A 16,507-nucleotide genomic window follows, 5' to 3' on the forward strand; every position below is an offset into this window, starting at 1 on the left:
ACATAAGCTCCTCCGACTGTACCTCCTCCAAGGACATGCAGACCTTCTCCAAACCCTCCCTGTCCTACATTGCCCTGATTGCCAAAGTCCTCCTATCCTCACCTCTCCAGAAACTCAACCTGTCCTCCATATACAGAGCCATGGAGGAGCAGTTTCCCTATCTTAGGAGCCGGGGCCCCGGGTGGAGGAACAGCGTCCGCCACAACTTGTCGGTGAACGACTGTTTTGTGAAGGTGAGTCGCTGTGAGGATGGCAGGGGCCATTACTGGGGCGTTCACCAAGCACACCTGAAAGACTTCCAGCAGGGGAACTTCAGGCAGTACAGGAAAGCCAGGGGGAGGAGGGAGAGAGAGAGGGAGCGGTACGACAGGATGGTGGGGTGCCTGGCCTGGATGGAGAGCAGACCCGGGCCTGTGGGCTGGGTGGATCCACTGTGCCCTCTGCAGGAACCAAGGAGGTATCAGATGAGTTCTGTGGACTGGACTGAAGCCCAGCAGCAGCAACAGCCTTGGTGTTTGGACTGGACAGAGACCTCCAACTGGATGAGACGCTGCTGCTTTCCTGACTTTCCTAACAGGTCTGTGACTAGGAGAGGACACGGCAGTCAAACCCTGACACGCAGACTGCACGGCTGGGACACGGATGACCCAAGAGGCATGACAGAGTCATATGACGGCGGTTTCATGACATCACCAGTGCAGCATTCACCTCTCAGCTTGCCTGGCTGCTGGTGTATGTCTCCTTTCGTCACTCAGCTAATAAAACCACTGCCCTGTAAAGTCAACTGCTTATATCACCTCTGAACCATGTGTACATGTTGCTGCTGTGCTTTGTTCTGAATGTTAAACAGTTTCGCTCTTCATACAGAGTGAATGGCAGGTAAATAATAATCCAGTAGGTGGCAGAACGTTACCTTGGTAACAAAAGCTTCAATTGAATCCTTAATTGCTCTCGAAGCTATAAGATCTGTCCTTTAAAAAGGCAGCAGCCTTTTAGCTTCATCATTAGGACACTATAATTATTTGATTTACATATTTGTGCCATGTTTTTGTTTTCTTACACCATGACTTGACAGCAAAACAAGGATTAAAGATCTTATTCAGGGTTTGGATGCGTTTACCTGATCAGTCTGTTCATCTCTGCTCATCATGTAGCTGCATTCTACGTTTTTGAACAATAAATGACAATGAATGATAAACCCAGCGACGGGCAGTGAGTGATTTGTTGAGAAAAGAAAAAGATAAGAAAAGGAAAGGAAAGGAAAGGAAAGGAAAGGAAAGGAAAGAAAAGGAAAGGAACGACGAAAGTGAGCTGGTGAGTCATTTCAGGTTCTGTTTGTCTCCTCTACCTGAGGGTAACCTACATTAACAGCCCAAATTACAAACATTTGTATTTGTTTATTCATAGTACTGATAACACATTCAAACAGGAACTACATTAAATACCTGTTATGATAATGACACTGTACACAAGCTGCAGGGCTCTCACATTTTCAGTTGGATAGATAGATAGATAGATAGATAGATAGATAGATAGATAGATAGATAGATAGATAGATAGATAGATAGATAGATTAGTTTTACATCAATATTATCCAAACAAATGTAATCGATCTCAATGTGTTGCTGGTTTGTTAACTTTTCCTGTAACCAACTGCTCCTCTCCTGCCTGATTTAGTGTGTGACAGTGTGACTCCTCCTCCTCAGGTACACACACACACACAACTCCATCACTCCTCTCTCATCCTCACTCCAAACTGCATGACTTGGAGCCATCAACGCTGCCTGGCTGCTCTCTCTCTCTTTTCACTGCTCACCTAAACGGTACGTAGGTTTACTTCACTATCCTGCCACAAAGAAAGAAGGACGGGTCTCTGTTATGACAACCTGGTCGGATTATACTCAACGTTCTTCTTCTGTTGTTTTGGCAAAGTTAATAGAAACTTATATTTGTGGTTTAGGTTAAGATGCAATGGGTTGTAACTTCATTCTTATCAGTTCTTATCAGTATTTGTAGGATCCTTTATTCTCTTTATTCACTTTTTGTGTATAAATTTATGGATGCACTCAGACAATATTTCTCTAATTGTAGATTTCGTAGAATATAAAAGTAATGTGTGTGACAACTGAACATGTCCACCTGTGCTTACATTTTGGAGCACATGGTGTTTATTTTTAGCAATGTTTTAATTAGTTTACTATGCTTTAACATTTTATTTTGCATTTGCACTCACATCTAAAACATTTTCCACCTACAAAACAAGGAATGTTCTCATTTTATGCAATCTGTCTTGCTGTAAATTCTCATTTGTTTAGGTTTGTGGTCTTTCATTCTTCATTTACTTGTGTAGAAGAATTACTTTCAACTAACGTATGTTAATTTTCTTAGTGACTTGTCGTGTTTTTGCTTCAAAGTACTGTAATTAGCAGCAGTTCTGATCCATTAGGGCGCTTTTGAGTGTGACGTCCTTTTTAGTTTGTCTGTGTTGTGACAGGATTGGAGCTGTGATGCCTGAGTCTCCTCTCAGTCCAGCAGCAGCAGCCCGTCAAAGCCCAGCCAGCAGCCTCCTCACTCGCTCAGACAACAGTGCAGGGGAGAGAGGAGCTAATGGGGACTCCTGCAGCGGAGTGAGCACCGAAACCTGGCAGAGTCTCCACTGTAAACAGGTATATCTTCATCTTCATCCTCCTCCTCGCACTCCCCCTCATCCTTCTCTTCTTCCTCCGTCTCCCCCTCCACTTCACATGTGGAGAAATAGAGCAGTATTAGGCAAAACACATTTTGAAATCCACGTCAAATCCACATTGGACTTCCTCTGACAGGATGGCGAACCCAGAGCCTGCAGCTCCGTTGAAGGTGGCAGGTGTTTCATATGAGAGTTGACAAACAGGACTTTGCAGGTTGACGCCAAACAGATGCAAGTGAAAGTCAAATAAGCATGGTGCATAATTTTACAGTCGCCTCTCGCAATTCTTCCCCGGGGGTCTTAATCTGTGAGATCATTGAAACAACCCAGCTAAGGAACGCTTCCCCTTTGTCTGTTCTGTTTCTTTATTCAGCTTTATCTAACACCTGATATTAGGAAAGTGAATATTTGAAACAGCCCCGTCGTAGCGAGGAATCTATATAGTGCAGTGAAGGTGTGACATTCATTTTCCAGCGTGTTCCTTTTTTGTCATTTTCACTTTCTAGAATGATTAGTGGGACTGTCACGGTGCCACTGTAGCATTCTTGCTTGGATGCCACAGTGTGATTCCAGTCTTCCTATACTGAAGATCTTTTTAGCCCCACACTCTCTACAAATACCACAAAAGAACACCAATCACGACAAGGACTGATTTCCTCTCTTAATTCCACGTCGGTAATGCGCTTCTTTTCTGAGCGTGGCATCCCAACCCACAGTCGTGAATAGTGACCTAGTACTTTTGAAAATCATGATAATGAGGTGAGCTGAATGCCCAACCAGAAGCTTTCTTACAAGCAAGAAGTGAGAACACATCCAGGTGTAAGAATCCCCTCATGACAAAGGGACGGCAGCCCAAAGTCCCATCTCTTGCTGTTTTCGCGTTCTGGCTGATCAATATCGTGGAAATGGTGGTGACATTACCTCAAAGGCCCGTGTCGATGAGAATGACTTCCCTGATGTGCTTCTTCTTTCATTACATTACACCCTGTCAGAAGCTAAGATTCAGTGTATATTACTGCAGCACACACACACCAATGTTCCACTGAAACCTATATGCAGAATAACATCAAGTCATCCGGAGTAAGACACTTCTTCCTGTTACCGTCTTATGTTGTATTGTTCAGTTTTACATTTTTACATTTTATTGATTTATTTATTAGTTTTACATTTTTACTGCATTTTTATCCTGGCATTTGTACAATTATGTTTTGTATTATTTACAAGAAAATTGCATTTCTTAATCATATCCCAAAAAATATTGCTTGCCACATTTTATTTTATTTTATTTTATTTTATTTTATTTTATTTTATTTTATTTTATTTTATTTTATTTTATTTTATTTTATTGCATTTCATTTCATTTCATTTTAATGGCTGGTCCAGGTCATATATTTATTCTGATCAATCAAATGTCTCTAAATAGTGCTTCCCATATAAAATTTGATTGATTGATCACTGACGCCTGACACTGAGTGATATCGATCCTTTATATACTGTATATCAAACATATGGGAGACATTGTAGAATGGATAAAGCAGATATAATAGATATTCATAAACAGGATTATGTCATATCTAAGTTTAACAGACGATTAATTTTAAAATAAACAAATGAATCAATAAACAGCACAGTCACATTTCTTTAGTAGTATTTGTCATACATTATGCTGCATTTGTTAGTTGTTCCTTAATGCAGTCATGGCAATTGTTCCAGCCTCCGTTTGAACGACAGAGGAGACGAGCGCTGAGTTATTTGTCAGCGCAGATCAGTTATTATTCTGTGAGTGTTTCTATTTATTAATACCCATACACTTCTATTAGGCGTCACAACAGGCATGTAATTGTGTTGCTAATTAACCGGTCAGCCTATCTCCCATCTCATTTAGGGTCAATGACACAATCTAGCCTGATGATGTTCACAAAAGGTTGATAGCATTGTTTTGTAATTGGATTGGAAGGTTTCCCCCTCCGATGGTGATTACTGTTTAACACCTGACACATCCCTTCACTCTCATTCACTCTTCCTCCTTTTTCCTGCATGTGCAGTGAAGTCTTCCTCCTTCGTCTCATCTTTCCTGTTCTTTGCTGCAGCTCCTCCTGGCCATGATGGCCCCTCAGCACATGCAAAAGCTTCTGTCCCCCAATCAGCTGCAGGATCTGCTCCAACAACAGCAACAAGCTCTTCTACAACAGCAGGTAATACTGCAATACCAGCACTGTTAGAGATCCTGGTGATCAACCTGCTACTGCACAGTAACCCTGAACACATCATCATCATCCTCATCATGGGTCTTTGAGTTGACCCCCTGAGGTTTAACCACTGTGGTCTATGTCCTTGTCCAGTTCATAACATCTTAGTGGACTTGATCCTTTTAATGGATCAGGGCTGACCTGCTGTATTCTAGATCATCTTCTGTTGTTTCCTCTTTGTTGTCTCTTAGTAATTTCCTTTGAGACATTGAATGATGATTTGATCATAGAATAACGCCGTCCAGCGCTTCTCCTTCCTTTCCTTTCCTGCCTTGGTTTGGTATTAAATATGCCTCTATTGTTGTCACAGCTTTTACGTGATTTTTCTATAAACAATTATAATAACTGACCATTACCATTTCTCCAGCAGCATCTGAAAGAGTTTTACAAGAAGCAGTACCAGCAGCTCCCCATGAATCTGCTTCAGCAGCAGCACAAGAACAAATTCAAAGAGGTATGTGGCTCCAACTAACAAACCTAAACTTTGATATTAGGGGGGAACAGCGAGAGTTTGTTTGCTTGTGGTTTGTTTGTGTGGAGTTGCGGCCAGTACCAATCTTACAATTTCCTCCAACGTCTGTCACTGTTGGAAAGAAGTCACACCATGACAAAAAACCCTGAGTCAAAGGTCAGGGGTCAAGAGAGGGAGCGAGTTGGCATCCACCTTCCTCAGCCTGTGTTCGCTCAGCCTTCTACAGCGGGAACATAAAGAGCTATATCACTAAATCATAAAATCCCTTCTATTGCTTCTCCCTTCAGATAACTTCTCAGCATGTGATGTTCCAGCAGCTCCTGGAGCTCCAGCAGCAGCAGCAGCAGCAGCAGCACCTTCTCATGATGAAGAGACAGATCCTGGCCTCCGCTGGCCCCCACAAAGGTATAGTCACTCCTTCAGGACGTGATCAAGCTGATACACATTTTAGTTGAACGAATGAATAATAATACAATAAAGTAGCCCGAGCGTTGACATTGTGCTGTGTTCCTTAGGTTGTTTCAGCTCGGCAGAGATGCAGCACATGTGGAGGGAAGTGACAGACGGAGCCACTGAAGACAAAAATGCTTCAAAGTTGAACCTGGACACAAAAGTCACACGCAGACAGACGGATGACCCCCAGTCTCCCCCTCCTCGCCGGGCAGAATGGTACGGCATGATCCCTATCTTGTTCCGCGTTGTAAACATGTGTGTGTGGACTAGTTGCCTCTTTGTAAGCATCAAAGAGTTGTCATGTGTAAGACACTTTCTCCTCCGGCTGTAGGGTGGGGAGATGTTTGCTTTGCTTGTAATTATCCCTCAGGATGATATATCTTGTTCTGTTTGTTTGCTCTGCGTTCTGAATGACACCAGAGGAGAAGTTTATACAGATACATGTCGCCAAATCAAAGAGTAAATAGGTTTCCATTTATTTTCCAGTGCCCCAGCCGCCTCGCTCTATTTGTTTTTGTTACCTGGGAGGAAAGAAAAACAACTTCATATCCAACTTTTCATTTACTTATTTCTCCCTTGTTTTCTTCAAGTTGTCTGTACGTTTTTGCTTCTTTCTCCATCATCCAGTGCCGGTAAAGTAGATTTGGCTGCCATGCAAGTTCTCTACGGCCACGGTGTGTGTAACTGGCCCGGGTGCGAGTCGGTGTGTGAGACCTTCAGCCAGTTCATCAGGTAAGCTTTAACGGTGCCACTGTAGGCACTTTCTCATGACGCTGCGTCGATATTGCATAACCTGTTTCCATATTTTCCGATGATATCATGATGCTATTTGTTTTACCAGGCACATAAACAGCGAGCACACACTGGATGACAGAAACACAGCTCAGTGCAGAGTCCAGATGCAGGTGGTGCAGCAGCTGGAGCTTCAGGTAGACGTGGTTTGTGTGTGTGTGTGTGTGTGTGTGTGTGTGTGTGTGTGTGTGTGTGTGTGTGTGTGTGTGTGTTCTGTTGAGATAGCAACAATGTCACAAAAGTAACACAACAACAAACAACTTGGAAACAGTTTTATCAAAATTGTTTCCTATCTTTTCGAGTGAGAACCTAAAGCAATACCTACGTATCTCCTGATTTTCCTCTCTCTTCCTCTCCTCTGACAGCTCTGTAAAGAACGAGAGCGTCTGCGGGCCATGATGGCTCACCTGCACCTGCCGTTTGGCGGCACTCAGTCGTTCTCTGCGCCTTCTAACGTTCAGTTTCTGCAGTGTGATAAGACCCCTGACCAACAAGGCCTACAGGTAGATAACTCTATGCAGAATGCTCTATTTTCTTTTTTGGGCCATTTCTGCTTATAAGTTTCCATTCTGAGGCCTTTTTTCTTTGGCCAGTTGTTGGCTCTTGATGGCTGCCTGTGTGTTTTTGACTGCAGACATGCTCTCATAAGAGTAAAGTTAATCATTTGTTAATCTTGCAAATATTGCACCATAATCACAACACTCACCAAACAATTTCACCCTATAATTAACAATAATTGGCTTCCTTCAACTTGCGATATTAGTGGAATCACCTCTGAAGGGGCGAATCAAATTGCTCTGTTACACTCAGTTGCATATCTCCCCCTCTCGTCTGCTCTCTCCCCCCCCCTCTGTCTTTCCTTCCCTGTGCCCCTTTTGTTGACTTGGATCGTCTCAGTTCGACTCAGGACCGGGTCCGCTGCCCTCGCTGACCCCGCAGGGTTCGCCTCCGCCTCTGCTCCACATCAACGGCGCATCCGCAGCGGAGTATGAGGAGGAAGACCTGCCCACTCACACATCAGGTGCTGGGGCCATGAGACAATATCATCAACCCTTTGCCTACACTCTGTCCTCTGGTAGGACAAATGGTGTAATCGTGAGCATTATTTGCAATATGTACTTTTCGCTTCCAGTTTCCACTCACTTTGTTTTATTTCCTTTCAGAAAATGGGTTGGAGCTCTACAGGAACTCTGAAATCCGGCCACCTTTTACCTATGCAATTCTGATCAGACAGGTACGGCAGATAAATTAAATTGGAACTGAAACAATTGACAGTGTTTACACGTGTGTGTATAAAGGGAACGAACGGATGAAGCCATAAGTTACAATTTACAGGAAAAGTTGTATCCTCTTTTCTTTCCTCAGCGTGATTTTAAATGATCCCTTTAAGCGTAACCACTTTTGTTTCCTCTTCAATCACCAGGCTATAATGGAAGCGTCAGACATGCAGCTCACACTCAACGAGATATACAACTGGTTCACTCAGACCTTCGCCTATTTCAGACGCAACGCTGCCACCTGGAAGGTATCGCTCCTGGGCTTCATTAGCGTTGTTTATGTATAGGTCATACTTGATTTGTGAAGCATGTGTTCTGTTATCTCCCCTCAAACCGATTTTCTCTGGATCAAGAACGCCGTGCGCCACAACCTGAGCCTGCACAAGTGCTTCGTGAGAGTGGAGAACGTGAAAGGTGCAGTGTGGACGGTGGACGAAGGGGAATACCAGAGGAGGAGATCGCAGAAGATGACGGGGTAAGGTAGAAAAACAGATTTGTACCCGTAATGGACCTTAAAACGTGTCTATAAATTGTCAATTGTCGTTCTTCAGGACTTCAACGCTGATGAGGAACGTGTCCTTCAACATCAAGCATGGTGCAGCTGTGAACTCCAGCTTACAGGTGAGAGGTTTGAGTGTCGTCGCTCCATTTCCGTCTAGTTAACGCCGAAGTCGATATTTAATACCGGACTGATCTTTGCAGGCAGCACTGGCTGAAGCGTCGAGAGAATATATAAATAGAAACTCAAGGGGTCAAATCCAGGACGGCAGGGTGTTGGACTTGAACAGCGGCTGCCAAAGTGACCCCGAATCCTCCCCACGCCCCCACCAGTGAGTTCTGTTTCGTCTTTAACTCGACGAGAACTCTGTGAGGAACTTGGACGATTGAAGCGCTTCTGCTTTTCACCTCTCTCAGGTCTTTTCACTGCAAAGAAGAGGAGGGGGACATCCTGAGCAGAGACGAGCCTGTGATGACGAAGGGGCCGGCCGGTCTGCAGCACGACGTGACTAAAATCAAAGAGGAGAGGTGGTTTGACCTTGAATGACCCCCTGACAGTGGAAAGGGGAAAGAAGAAATGTGTTTGCTCCTTTGTTAGAACATTCAGGGATGTAAGGACACAAAAGGCACATTGTTGAATTTGTAGAGTTTAGATTCTAGACTCTGAATTCATCTTATATCAATAATAATCATTTGAGTAAGTAATAAGAGTCATTTGCAAATTTTGGTTCCTAATCTTGCCTTCTTAATACAGTTAAGTTTTTATTTATGGACTTTAAATTTGTCCTGAAATTAGCTGAACTAGTATTTGAAGCTTAAATGATAGAAGATGGAGTAAAGTTGTTGTGTTCCTGTGTTGTGGTGAGGTGGAGGCCATGTTAGAGGAGCAGCAGGCTGGGTTGTGCGTTTGTCGACTCAGCTCCTTATGGTGGAATCAATCCATATTTATTCCCCCTAAATGATATTCTTAGACGTGTTTCTCTGTGTGTGACGTATACGCTGCTGCTTTTCCACTGAAAGCAACGTTTCAGTTTTTTTTTAGGGGTTTGAGTGCATCTATGGAGAGCACATATGCTACTTTGTATTTATTAAAATGTGTAAGTGTGTGTCCGCCGTGTGTTATTAAATCTATGGAAACGTCTTCACCTCTGATTAACACTTTTTTAACAATTAGTAATTCATTTCAATTTCATTTTCTAATTTATGTGATTGTTAAGTGTTTACATGTGTGTGACTCAAGATCTTTGCTTATGGTCTTTAGTGTCATTCATATTCTAACAAATGTTAAAAAGTTGAAAAAAAGAAGAAGAAAAGAACAATGGAGAACATAATAAAAGCAGAGGACATAAAAAAGAAATGCACATTCAAATGAAGGAAGCTAAGTTTGGTTTGTTTTGTTGTCTCATTTGCTAAAACGTCATGAAAAGTACTAAAATACTCATACATTTCACGAGTAAACAGTCCCAGGCGTGTCACAGCCTCTCATCCGCTGATGAAGACGATGGTGCGAAGATGATATTTCTCTCCAAAACACAGAACAAAGGCCTCAGATTTGCAGCTTTCAGCTCCTCCGCTCCTGTTTTGATTAATGTCAGTAATCGTCTCGGCTTGTAACTGCTTTGCTTTGGGGTTTTCTGTTTCTCTCTCTCTCTTCCTTTGATATGCTGTCAGCCCATTAGATGATATTTGCTGATTGCCTCTCCGCGGCGGTGTGTTTACTGACTGAGAGTTAGAGACGACGTCAGCGCTCGCACTTATATTGTCGCTTTGATGTGGCAAATGCTGACAGTGAGGCGGGCGAGTCAACCTGATGTCAACACGGCACTGTTGACGACGCTTAAGTCAAGAGAAGAGGCCGGGCTCATACACACACACACACACAGACACACACACACACACACACACACACACACACACACACACACACATGCTACAGTCAATGCCCAAAGTTGAGTGTGGAGAGCATGAAGGTCCAGAGCTGCCATGGGAGTCTCTCTCTCTCTCTCTCTCACTCACTCTCGCTCTCTCTCTCTCTCTCTCTCACTCACTCTCGCTCTCTCTCTCTCTCTCTCTCTCTCTCTCTCTCACTCACTCTCGCTCTCTCTCTCTCTCTCTCTCTCTCTCTCTCTCTCTCTCTCTCGTATTCAGCAGGAACTACTTGCATAGAGAACTACTTGCATATCACGAAAAACGTATGAGAACAAATAGTGTCTCTGTAAAGTGTCAACAAAGACTACAAAGGTCAGAAGGTCAAAAGATAGACTGTGCTCTCTGTTGCAGTGCCGCCCTGTGGCTGAGGCTGATATGAGGAGAAGATACCAACAAAAACTTCATCTTTAAATATAATAATCAACCTCAGTCAGAGACGGAGAAGAAAGCAGATCTGCCTAAATAAACCTAACAGAAGTGAACAAACAATCCTTTTAGACAATTCATTGATAAGTTTGATAATCACGTTGTTATTTAGTTTAGTTGTCATTTGAATTCATGCTTCTCAAATTCAAAGAGAGACATTTTATTATGTTTTTTTAAAGTATTTCAAGAATGTACACACAAAATACCGTCAAGGAATGGAAAACAAAAGCCAGAAATAAAATAAAATAAAATAAAATAAAATAAAATAAAATAAAATAAAATAAAATAAAATAAAATAAAATAAAATAAAATAATTCAGGCAAAGTAGAGCAGATGTGGATTGGCAGGAGTTAAATATGATTTTATTCAGAATCACTGTAAAGTACTAGATAAGGACATAAACGCCACTCTTATGTTGCCAAGTTTACACTGCTTCATCAAATCTGATTCACTGTATCTTCAGTCGTTATGGATCTAGAACCAGAAGGAGTGTGTGAGAGAGAGATGCTTGCATACATATTCAGCTAACACACTTATGGGGTATGTGTCTCCATTGTGTTAGGTGACTAAAAGCAGAACAGAGAAGGCAAACTAAAGTCACACAGCCCGGCCTTGGCCTCGGCCCTGTGCACCGCTCTGTGATCAGAATGTTCAGAGTGGATACACACTGGGGTTTGCCGGGAAGGAAGGGGAGTGTTGGTAAGTCACCGCACAACAACGAAACACACACTCACAAACACACACACACATATCCAGCTCAGACTCTGCTGTGTGGTGACTGAGGCCGGAGTGCTGGGTGCTGTTGGACCGTTTTCTAACTACATTGTGAAGCAGCACGATGAGGCAGGTAAGCGGCTGAGTGAAGTGAACCGAAGACCCTGAAGGCATCATGTGCATCAAACATGCTACCAGGAGACCATTTACCTGTGGACGGGACAGAGGAGACTAACCATCAGACCAAAGGCAAGTGGCAAAGGATAACAATCATCTATTCTGCTTTATAAACAATACTGACAATCAAAGGAATACATAAAAGGAAATCCATAACTAATGTCTTGTGTTGCTCCATCACATAGTTGATGTATTGTTCACTTCCCTGCCACACCTTGTGAATAAAGATCTTGTTTATGTGAATCCACACACACTCATGGATGGTTGCTGTGTGACTAATGGGACTTTTCTTTCTTCTATAAAATCAGAGCAGGAAATCCTCTCAGCACGTGATCGTGTCAGCGGAGGAAACATCCCCGTCCCCGCTGAGCTCGTTAGCAGTAAGTACAACACGACTGACCCGCACAGAGAATCACTCAGCGACTGATCGAGAGGGAAAATCAATGAGGGGAGCATTAACATAGAGGCACACATGTATGTATGTGATGATATACAGTCAGGGACACGAAATGAAGTTCACATCTTATGTATGCAATATAGTTATCCTTACTGAAGCCAAAATTTGATAAATCCGGGAGAAATAAAGTGAATTTTGAGGTAGAGGAGGCAGTTTATTGCAAAATGGAGACACATTCCCTGAACAGAGGGGCGGTCCAGCTCTGAGGGAGATGCAGAGGTGGGTGAGTTCAGACTGTATCAGGCCTGGATGACTGAGACCTTTCAGAGACACAATGTGCTGGATCATTTCATGGCGCTGCTTCTGATGATCTTGTGGTTTCAGCGCAACCTCAGTCTGCCCTGGCTCCACCCGCTGACCCCTCAGAGGGTTCAGCAGGCTTCCAGACCCCTCAGGGTGATCTGCAGCGTCCCTGCTCACGATGTGGAGGCTGTGGATGTGCCCCGGGCCACAGACCACAACCCCCTGTAAACCCGGCCCTGAGCAGACTGCAGGGGTCCAGCCTGTCTGTCCACAGCAGCAGCAGCAGCAGCAGGAGCAGGAGGAGTAAGAGCTCCCAGCAGCCTGCAGTCACACCCGGCGGTAGGAATAACCCTGGTCATCCAAAGATCTATGAAGAAATCAATGCATATCTGTAAATGTAGAGCTGTAAAAAAAGTTTCTTTCAATTGAATCAAAGCTTGTAGGGGAGCACTTCTTGTTTATCATTGTGTTCCTGTTGTTCTCCCTAGGAAGTTATGCATTAAATCAAAACAGTAGCTGCACATAATGCTCCCTTTTCATCTACACACAGGTATTAGCATAAGTTATATGTGGGGGAGGATAATTTGAGCAGCTAAGCAGGAAAACAGTGAACCCGACTCCCCGGGGAATTCTGCCGTCGTCTTTTCATTTACGTCCTTGAATAAACAGGATAAAACAGCTCCATTTGCATGAGCTCGCTCGCTATCCGGTCCTCGGGAGGATGAAAACAGTCGGCGAGTAATAATACAACGGTTAGGAGCAGGAGAGATGCACTTTAACACACGGCTGGGGTTAATATATGCAATTTCATGTGCGCTTAATTTGGATGGGAGAGCAATTACGCGGTGACAGCTTCTTCCTTGCTGTTGTTCAACACTGCAGGCCTCGGTGGCCCCCTTTGTTCTCCCCGAGGACTCAACCAGACTCTGTGATTAAGTAAACACAATCACACTTGATCACCACAGCCCAGTCGTTTCGCTTTTAAGTTTCTAAGGTGGCACAACAAACAAACACGCCGGAGATTAATTTAGGGTTAATCGAATTGTTAATCCCTTTTTTTTTTTCAAAGGTGCCTGACTGACTTGTTTCCTCTGAAGTTTCCGTCTTGCTTCTCCGCCCACAGACACGTGCCTGCGCCTGACTCTGGCCTGCCTGTCGTGTCAGTGCTCCGTGCTGCTGCTGGGCCTGTTGGAGTCGTGCTCCTCCTGCCTCCACGCCCTCTGCTCCTCCTGCTGCCACGCCTGCGCCCGCTGCTGCGTCGCCCTGCAGGAGGCGCCGTTGGAGGAGCTCAACTGTCACGCCCACTGTCACTCCGTCCTGTTCGAGTCCTGCTGCGAGCAGACCGAGTGTCTGGAGTTTTGCCTGGAGTGCTGCAACATCTGCCATCACAGTTAGGAGGACAGTCAGCAGACTTGGAGCTTCATCATAGGAGAAGAAACTGCGCCAAACACTTGTTCTATTCTCAGGATATCAAGCTGTAACTTTAAGCTTTTACTGTCAACTAATGCTGATGGAGTTGAAAACAATGTGAAGGCAGCTGGTGGTGGGAAACGGGTGAACCGGAAGCCTGCGAGGTCACGGTTCCAGGTTCATTTAGACCCAAATCACCAGTTACTCTGGATATACAAAATGAATTAAAACCTGATTCTTTGGTACGACAGTGACTTATTGTGTACGGTACCAACAAGGTGATGGTTGAAGCTTGTTTGTCCCTTTGTGCACTTCTGAAGCACTTTTATCGCAGGTGGATGTTCAGCTCAAGGCAACAATACTAACTATAGAGTAAGTGGATCAAATAAAGCCAGAATTTAGCTCCCATAAGGTTTTCAAAGGCCTAAAGCAGGTTTTAAAACATCTGCTTGGACAGAAAGGGTGACAAAAGCTCAAACCTTTTTGTGGAATTCATTCATTACTGCTGAATTGAAGCACACAGGGATTTTTCTGCAAACACATCAGTGCACATTTGGTCATAATGTGGTAACTAAATGAATAAAAGGCTTCTGCTGCTGCCTGTGAAGACGACGCATGTAAAATTCAAACGTCTCCATTTTGCATTTTTGTATTTTTTGACCCCAAACTAGAGGCGTCCTCCCCTTTTCCCTCCGTTCTGTGCGAGTTCTCATGTTTTCAGATGGCAGGTTTTGACTTCTCCCCGCACACCTCTTTGCAGCTAAGAAATGGGGCGACACAAAACTTGTCACCGCTCTCTTGAATCTCTTTTCATATTTGTCATATAAAGCACTTACAACATGAAAGGATGTTTCTCCTCTCAAGATCCTGCAGATCGATGCTGCTGCTGCTTTCAAGTCTGCGGTGGCAGCTGACAGCAGAGAGGAAGAGTAAACAGCCAAAAATAAAACAAAGCACCCATAAAGACAACGCTGTCAATCTGTCCAGGCCAGCCAAGAGGCTCATTTATATCATGTTAGAGGCAGTAAATGGATTTTAAGCATCGCTTTTGTCCACATTTGAATTCCAGTGGTGACAAGTAACAGCGGTGACGTCTAATTCAGAGCACAGCGGCCGTAAAGCAACGATGAGCAGGTTTGTTCCACCTGTCCGGGTCAATTTGATCCATCCTCAGCCGGAGGTATGATGTGTTAGTGATTCACATTTAAATGTCAGGAATACTCCTCCCAGTGATATCACGCAACACTCAGAAATTAATATATTGATTAAGCAAGAGGCCACGGGCTTGTTCTGCTATTGTTATTCTTCAGGTGTTACAGACAAATGGCATTGTGGGTAGCTACTAGCTAAAAAAGTCAGGTAGAGAAAGTCAAGTGCACTGCATCATGACTTTCATCCCAGTAATGACTTTTAAAACTAAAAGAAGATAAAGAGGACTTTTACACTAAAGTCTTGTTTGTCCAGAAGGATAGGCCAATAGACTTCATTTACAAATAAAGATGTTGTAAAAGATGTTGCAGATGTTGCAGATGTTGTAAAAGATGTTGCAGATGTTGTAAAAGACCTAGAAAGAGCAGCCCTTTTTAATAATAAATAAAATAAAATAAATAAAATAAATGTAATAAAAAAAACCATTTTATTTAATTCTTAAATAGTTATTCTAAAGAATAAAACTACATTTGTCTTTTTGTTGTGGACTGTATATACTTTCATTTGTATTGAATGAGTACGAATTGTGGAATTGTGATGGCAAATTAAGTTCCGGAAGTGACGTAATTTTCGCAGAATCCCCCACCGAGTGGTAGTGAAGACGAATTCCTTGCTTGCGGCTTGAGAAATACTGTTGTGGAGCAGATAAACTGTTGTTTATTCACAGCACACACGTTCTTTCTTATGGTGCCACCAGCTATTATATCAACAACAATATTACTATACGTCTAAATGTTTATAACATCAACTACTACTACTTAACTAATTAATAACAGAACAATCAGAAATAGTAATAGATATATAAAATACCTTATTGATTCTAAACTGAGACACAATTTATTTACTTACTTAAGTGTTTGCAACCAAATGTTATTGCACTTTTGTTCATATTTCAGTACTTTTGAAATAAAAGTGCAGAATACTCTACTTTTGAATTCTTTCTAGACATTATTTGTTTATCTCTGCAAAGTTGGGAAAAAGGATTATTGTGATATTTGTGCGTCTGTAGCCCGACTGTATTAACTGAAAACTTTAAGTAAATAAAATACTGAGCATATTTTGATAAAGCCATTAAAGAAGCATGAGACCCAACATTATGGCATGGATCAATGGTATTATATGACCACCACTAACTGAGCAACTCACCAAAGCTAAATTCGTACGTATTTATGTAGTTATTACCATTGTGTATTTTAATATCCCTAATGCCGTAGCAACGTGTGTTGAACAGTGTTTAAAAGCGACGCTGTATCTTTGAATAACAACTTTTTTTTAAATTACAATCTCGCCCGTTTGCATTCTGGCTTGATCCAAAGCTTTGTGACAATGTTTGTAACCTCCTCAATCAGAACAAGGTTTATGTGTAAGTGTGTGAAGTGGCGTGCGTAGAAAAAAGGGAAATAATGAAAACCTAATAGTCAGTCTGTCAGATGTGCCCATCAGCAGTAAAGGGAAACAAAAATAAATGTAACCAGATTTGAATATCTAACATCTGAGAGTGATGCAGAGAGGACG

General features: G+C 42.9%; 2 protein-coding genes and 1 long non-coding RNA gene across 3 annotated transcripts; all 3 read left to right on the plus strand.

The window, feature by feature from the left end:
- The first annotated feature begins 1,744 nt into the window (after positions 1-1,744).
- LOC142992127 (uncharacterized) lies at positions 1,745-5,387 on the plus strand. Its single transcript, XR_012961017.1, has 4 exons — positions 1,745-1,823; positions 2,495-2,666; positions 4,732-4,881; positions 5,306-5,387. It is a non-coding gene; the product is annotated as an uncharacterized LOC142992127 (long non-coding RNA).
- Positions 5,388-5,951: 564 nt separating this feature from the next.
- Positions 5,952-9,535, plus strand: LOC142992125 (forkhead box protein P2-like). Its single transcript, XM_076142428.1, has 11 exons — positions 5,952-6,076; positions 6,488-6,592; positions 6,702-6,789; positions 7,018-7,155; positions 7,550-7,727; positions 7,816-7,886; positions 8,076-8,177; positions 8,283-8,404; positions 8,481-8,550; positions 8,632-8,759; positions 8,845-9,535. Exons 1-11 carry the CDS (start codon positions 5,952-5,954, stop codon positions 8,972-8,974), a joined length of 1,257 nt encoding a protein of 418 aa, XP_075998543.1. The 3' UTR covers positions 8,975-9,535.
- A 2,353-nt stretch (positions 9,536-11,888) lies between these two features.
- LOC142992123 (myoD family inhibitor domain-containing protein-like) lies at positions 11,889-14,373 on the plus strand. Its single transcript, XM_076142425.1, has 3 exons — positions 11,889-12,053; positions 12,455-12,712; positions 13,497-14,373. Exons 1-3 carry the CDS (start codon positions 11,930-11,932, stop codon positions 13,766-13,768), a joined length of 654 nt encoding a protein of 217 aa, XP_075998540.1. The 5' UTR covers positions 11,889-11,929; the 3' UTR covers positions 13,769-14,373.
- Positions 14,374-16,507: the final 2,134 nt, after the last annotated feature.

This window comes from Genypterus blacodes, unplaced genomic scaffold (genome assembly GCF_046128005.1).
Source record: "Genypterus blacodes isolate CSIRO-AG114 ecotype Tasmania unplaced genomic scaffold, CSIRO-AGI_Gbla_v1 ptg000021l_1, whole genome shotgun sequence".
NCBI lineage: Eukaryota > Metazoa > Chordata > Actinopteri > Ophidiiformes > Ophidiidae > Genypterus > Genypterus blacodes.